Source organism: Aegilops tauschii, chromosome 4 (genome assembly GCF_002575655.3).
Source record: "Aegilops tauschii subsp. strangulata cultivar AL8/78 chromosome 4, Aet v6.0, whole genome shotgun sequence".
In the NCBI taxonomy this organism is placed as follows: Eukaryota; Viridiplantae; Streptophyta; class Magnoliopsida; order Poales; family Poaceae; genus Aegilops; species Aegilops tauschii.
In genome coordinates, this window is record NC_053038.3 from 227,860,500 (window position 1) to 227,867,003 (window position 6,504).

General features: G+C 42.1%; 1 protein-coding gene across 5 annotated transcripts in view; it reads right to left on the reverse strand.

The window, feature by feature from the left end:
* The window catches only part of LOC109736337 (1-phosphatidylinositol-3-phosphate 5-kinase FAB1B), a 32,636-nt gene extending 26,583 nt beyond the window's left edge, over positions 1-6,053 (reverse strand). Inside the window, exons 1-8 of one of the 5 annotated variants that reach the window (XM_020295563.4) lie at positions 5,592-6,053; positions 3,908-4,567; positions 2,895-3,635; positions 2,513-2,666; positions 2,088-2,432; positions 738-1,706; positions 306-637; positions 55-178 (exon numbers count right to left, since the gene is read on the reverse strand). In XM_020295563.4, the coding sequence (XP_020151152.1) occupies positions 55-178; positions 306-637; positions 738-1,706; positions 2,088-2,432; positions 2,513-2,666; positions 2,895-3,635; positions 3,908-4,515 (3,273 nt within the window). In that variant the 5' untranslated portion in view covers positions 4,516-4,567; positions 5,592-6,053. Of the gene's footprint in view, positions 1-54; positions 179-305; positions 638-737; positions 1,707-2,087; positions 2,433-2,512; positions 2,667-2,894; positions 3,636-3,907; positions 4,571-5,591 lie in introns of those variants that run through there. The other 4 variants (XM_020295570.4, XM_020295577.4, XM_073496508.1 and 1 more) reach the window with 4 other exon arrangements.
* Positions 6,054-6,504: the final 451 nt, after the last annotated feature.

Sequence of the window (6,504 nt, forward strand, 5' to 3'; positions counted from 1 at the left end):
AAACAGACGCATTTTTTATGCAAACCAAGCCTACTATTGCTATACGGTACACACCTCGTTTACTTCTTTCTGTATCCAGTCCAAAGGCTGGTGAGTAAAATAAAGTTTATGAGGTGGTACATGGACTGAATGAACATTAATAGGTGCATATCGGAAGCAAGCCACCATTTTTCCGAACCTATATAGAGAAGCAGATTATCAGAAACCAAGATGCCCAATCTGTTATAATGTATGGTGCCTACTCACTATGAAAGTAAACTGAGATTAATTCAGTTTGGAAAGGCAATCATCTGAACACAGCTTACCCATAGAACCGAAGGCAGTCCCTATGGAGAGAATGACCACAACTGGCTACCCTACTTGCAGCTGCATGATTTGAGAAGCTAAGCTCCAAAAATTTACCAAGTGACAAACCCCAAGCAGCATCAGACATGACAATCCTATGAGTAGCTGGTGGAAAGCCATCACTCCAGGGGCACTTTAGACACCTGTGCCACATCCAAATTTTTCCATCCCGTTCTCCTGGCAAAACAACATCTGCAAGTTTTCTAACTGATATTGTTAGACTCCCCTGGCGATGAGTGTAGCAATGGACATGAGCTTCAGGTGGCTTATCACAGGATCGGCACTGATAGCCCTGTATAAATCATTGTAACTACTGTGAGACATGTGAAGAATAGAAACGAAGAAGTTGATGAAATTACACATACAGGAAATGAAAAGGAAAGGGAGAAAACCTGATCAAACAGGTAGTCACGCAAAAACCTTCCTAGAGGCTTGTCAAAGTTACCATAATACTTGATGCGTAACAACTGGGAACGCTCACAAATAGATCTTTTCCATACACAACGTATGGACAAAGAGACTAAGATGCTCTGATGGTCAGAAGGCACAATTTCTGTCTTATTTGATGTGACATGTCCTTGATTGGTTTCTTGATTTTGCACTGCAGGACTAGACATTGGTTGCACTACCAACAAATTATTAGCATTGACGATTCTCACATTAGGCAAAGCATTTGAACCCTCTAATGGCTCCTTGAGATTAGAATAATTAGTAATATTTGTGCTGACTGCAGACGTGCTCTGATGATGGTTTGTGTTGATTGAATCTGCTCTCACTGTCTTACCATCTGAACTGGTTGGATAATCAGTATGGTAATCACTAGAATACACACACTTCTTTTCTACAGTAGAATATATATGTGAAGGATCCGTGGGAACATAATGCGTAGTGATTGAAGACATGGATACAGAATCTGCAGTTGCAGTCACCTTCTCCAATTTATCACCATTACTGCTGTTAAAGCTACAACCACTGGTACACAATTGTCCAAAAGAATGAGAGTTGGCCTTTTGAGAAGTAAGGCAATCACTGTCTACTGGTGGTTCAACCACAGCTGTTCCACCTGGGTCAATTGATATAACAATGTCTGTGTCCAGGTGCTCAAAACTATCAGTTGCCTGTTGGCTGTTGGAAATATTAATTGTGAAACCTGGCACCGTTGAAATAGAGTTGTCTACAGTAGATCGCTTATGTGGTAAGGTTACAGTCAGTGGAGACCTCAAGGGAAGTTCTGGCAGAGTGGCACCTTCATCTGCAAGGAAAGATGTTTCTAAGGCCAAGTGATATGCTGCAAATATGCCATACTGGACCACATGCTTAATTTTCTTTAGCTCATCCATGCTGCCACCTTTCAACAGAACCTGCAGGTCACATAGGGTAAAATGATATTTTCAGGAAGATATTATGTTCCAATGTTTCATGCAGACAAACTGGAGGATGACAGGAAAAAAATGTACAGATATTTTATGTATCTTGCTGAAAAATAAAAATAAAATGCTCTGAAAGCCACCATCTCAAATAGGATGATCTTTTTTTAGAGAAAAAAATGTTAATGTTTTTTTTTGACACTATATGGTTTGCAATACACAAGCAATGGTGATAAGCAAACAAGTTATTGTTACGACTTATGATCACCCTAATCCTAAGTAGCACTATGTCTCTTTCTGTAAATAAAATAGTAAATACACTTTTGGAGCTCAGGTGTCCAAGAAAAAATAACAGGAAGTGGTTATATCACTTACAGTGCAACCTAATGGCTTTGCGCATCCTTCAAAAAACATCATGTTCTTCAGCATTTTCTTAGTCTTATTACCCGAAGTCACGGAATGTTCAATATGTTTGTCTACATGAAACAACTCACAATAACCAAGTTTCTGAGATGGCAAGAGATCAATGGAAGGAACTATCTGAGCACCTGTGCAACGAGCTATACGCTGCAAGAGGGATTGCTTAATATTTAAAACTAGTGATATGTTCTTTTCTAGAAGCAAATCTTGAGCATAGCGAGAAACAGTATTCTCGACCAAAAGTAGGTTAGGTTTTTGAGCTACAATCTTTGCAACCGCCATTTTAAGGTGATCTGTTTCCTGTATATCATAGAAAAATACATGTAAGGCCAATGCAAGCTTAAGATTGCATAACAAGAAGCATGAAAAGATTCATAAACCTGCTGGAGCAATGTGTCAATACTTGACAGCTGATTCGTAACTCGATGATACTCAAGAGCTCCAGCAAGTAGAAGAAGGCGAGGTTTTTCTATTCTGGAAGTCATGCGCCTATGTGCGACATTCTTCTTACAGACTACTCCTTTCACAACAGTGCTGAAAGAAAATGGAGACATGTTTCAGTTAATATTCAAACTGTTATGTCTCGATGTAGCATCAAAGTCAACACTGTCCAATGCTAATTGACGGGATGAACAGGATCACCATTTATTGAATGTAGACCCCATAAAGGGGGAAATATTTACAGATAGAGCTTCATGAAGTGTCAACCAGGATCTCAGTTGTAGCTAGTTGAGTCTAATGTATAAACAAGAGATATCTCACCTTTCACTGCGGTGTCCACTTGCTAAACACTTAACTTTGACATATCCACCAGGATCCATGCCACCACCTTGGCTTGTGTCTGGTCTGAGGAAGTTTGCAGCTTCCCATGATACCGAAGTAACAATCTCCAACCAACCCATGTCATCACCTTCCTCTAATGTGATATTCTCCACCTGCAACAACTGAGAAATCAAAGCCCTGAAATGTCCGTCAACAACATTCTTCATTACTTTCTTGTGTTCTTCAGTTGAGCGGTCTCTACTTCGAAATTCTCCACTACCGAAGCTACTTGATGATTGAAGGTAACACCGTCCACCATCAGATACAGGCTCATCATCGTCATCGTCGTCATCAAACAAATCAGTTTCTAGCTCATCTTCTTTATCTTCTGGTTCTGGAGGAATCCAAAAATAATCATTCTTCTCAAAATCCACTGAATTTGTATCGGCAGTTTCCAGAGCATAAATGGACGATGCAGCCCCGCAGTCTGAACTATTATCAAGTTCTGGTTCATCCTCCACTTTGGTGACTGGCAATGTACTGGGGAATCCGTGGTCAACAGCACAAGCTGATAACTCTTTTGGAATTACATTTACTTCAATAGTCTTTGATATTGTTGTATTGTACGATGCATTGAACTCATCAAACTCAACTGAGCGGAAGTATTGGTTATTATGCTGTTCATGTTGCACCTGCCTGTCAGAGAAGTAAGCACCAAACTCTTCATCTTCGTCGTCACTCCTGAAGAAGAATGTGACATCACATGATGAGGCAGAAGTTTTTCAAGCAACATAACTTGTTAATTAGTCAAGTACCACACAAGGAAATCAATACAATTTCATCTTTAAATCTTAAGTAAACTAATTTTATTCCTTTTCTGAAGCTACAGTCATGGTAATTAAGAAAAACATAGTGCATAATATGATATAGCGGGGTATTTAAGGAGAATAGACAATACTACACTACAATTTAACTGGGTAATGTTATAAGATATGAGGTCTTATTCAGAATACCTGTTTGTGTAATAGCCAAACTGCATCAAGGTAGAGTCATCTCTGTTTGAAATAGAGGACATACTTATCTCAGGCACATGGCTGCCTTGCATACTGTGGGAAACTTTGTCTTGGGAAAATTTGGGAGGGGGAGGACCAATGTTGGAAGCATGAGCCACATGCTGATAATTTCCAGTAGAGTAAGATGCAGCTGGTGTGCTAACACTATTAATGGTGATAGTTGACTTTGTACTGAACAGGCTCGCCTCAGACAGGGAAGGACTGAGCACCGGCAGTATCTGTTTGACAGCAGCAATTTGCTCTTGCTCCCATTGCTTAAAGCAAAAGTTGCAGACACGAATCCTATCCCCCTCATCATCGCTTTTATCAGGGCCACTTGGAACTGGGACGGAATTCCCTGTGCACTTACCACAGAATATGCGCCCACAACGACGACAATGGTGCCTGCGGTTGAATATGGTGAATTGTGCATCACAGTCATAACACACTCGGCAACTGTGATCAGGCATCCAGAAGTCCCTCGAGACATTGTCTGGTTTCGACCGTCGAGGCAGCCATGATGTCAAAAGCTTAACTACATCAGCAAAAGTTTTATCCGAGGCCTCCATGGGTGGCTGCAATGGTACCACCTTGAAGAAATCCTCATAGTTGCATCCTCATCTGCTGCAAAATAATAAATGTAATCAGAAATGCACTCAATATGACATAATCCCTGACAAAGAAAAGAGTTTTGCTCAAGAACGCAAGCAGTCAAACTATTTGAACTTGGTGGTAAAAAATTTGAAAATATTATAATTATTGTTAGGTAGTGCATATAAAGTGCAATAGAAATTGGTCGTCGAAAAAGTATTGTTTTGTATAACATGCAGATAATGCTGCAAAGACCCATTCAATCCTGTAGACAGTGAGTTCATTCATGTATTGGTTAAGTCTGGCTGTAACGTCTATTGTGGGAGTCCAGATGCAGTGTAGTGCCGACATTTATTCTAGACACTTTATCTAATCCTATTTTCTATTAAATTAATAAAATGAATCTAGGCTTTCCCTAAGAAAGATCTTGCAGGGAGAACTATCTAAGAGCATCTACAGCCGAACCTAGCAAAATCCGCCCCCCAAACGTCCACGGATGCGCCCGGGCATATGGGGGAGCCCAGTTGTAGATGCTCTAACACAAATGTTCTATTAAAAATAAATTATAATGTGTGCCTTGTCCACAATATAGTATGAACACCCACCACCAAAAAAATGTTTGCATTTGTAATGCAAAAAGAATTTTTTCACAATGGACAAAATAGCAGGAGCATGATAAACTAAAACTGCTGTAAGTTATCGTATGGCTAACATGGTATTTTACCTCCAGTTTTAGAATTCCATTACTAAGTTGTCTAAAGATACATGCTCTATTCCACGGGCATACAAGGAATCAACAATACATACAGAGCACAACAGTATAAGCACCTAGAAAGAATCCACAGCTTTCAGTATACAGTATCTAATTTGTTCAGATATGGCACTAACAATCTAGGACATCATGCCTCGCTGCACTTGGGCTGTGTTTGGCATTGCGGTAGATTAGCCTAATCGCTTTTGCCTATTTTAGAGCAACCGCAACTTCAGCCTTAATTTAACCCAAAAAATTATGCAAGTGAGATACTGAATCAATAATATTGCCGGGGGGCTATACCTCATCAAGACTACAAAACTGATCAGAACTAGCACCACCAGGGCCGTGGCAAAAATTGCATCGGAATCCACAGAAGGGCCTCCAAGAGAACCAAGATCAATCAGGTGCCGCCTACGAGAAAACAAAGTATGATATCACCACAATATGTCGCGCCCCGCGCCCGTGTTGCGTTGAGGCGGCGGGGCCTGGGCGGCAGCGCTGCTCGCGTCGGGCATTGGCGCTGGCGACGCCGGGGCCACACGGCACGAGACGGCGCGCCGCGCGATGCAATCGGGAGCCCGTTTAGCTGCGGTGCCGTGTAAAGGGCGGTGCCGTGTAAAGGGCGGTGCCAGAATCCGATCGGGATGGGGCCAGAAGATCGATCTTTTGGTTCGCGGATCCGCGGAGGAGAGGAAGAGAGACGAACGTGAAGAGAGAGAAGGTGGGGAGAGAGTTAATTTCTATTTCTATATTTTCTGTAATATTTCTTCAATTTTGTGGTTTTGTTTTTCCCATGTGGGGCGTGAGGGTGACAGGGCCGGGAGACGAGGAAGTCGCGGAGGGCCCACAAGGGGCTCCTTGCGAGTTGCGAATCTGGCCAAATTCTTTTAAACAATACTCCCTCCGTGCGTCGGATTATGGGACGGGGGAGTACATTTTTTTATTAATTTTCATAAATGTTACGTCAAAATTATTTTTTCAAAAATAATGCATAGACGGCCATTAGAAAAAAAGATTTTTTTTAACGATGTTAGGGTTTTGCGCCCCTAGCGATCAGGAGGCGATCGCCCCGCCGCCGGGCGCCGTTCCGGCCGCGGGTGGCTCGTCCTCCATGTCTCTGCCTCGGCGAGACGATGGAACCGTCGCGGCCCCGTCCGCCCACAGATCGCGCACCCTCTCGGGTTGTAGTGGTCCTGACGTCGCTAAGCCAAAG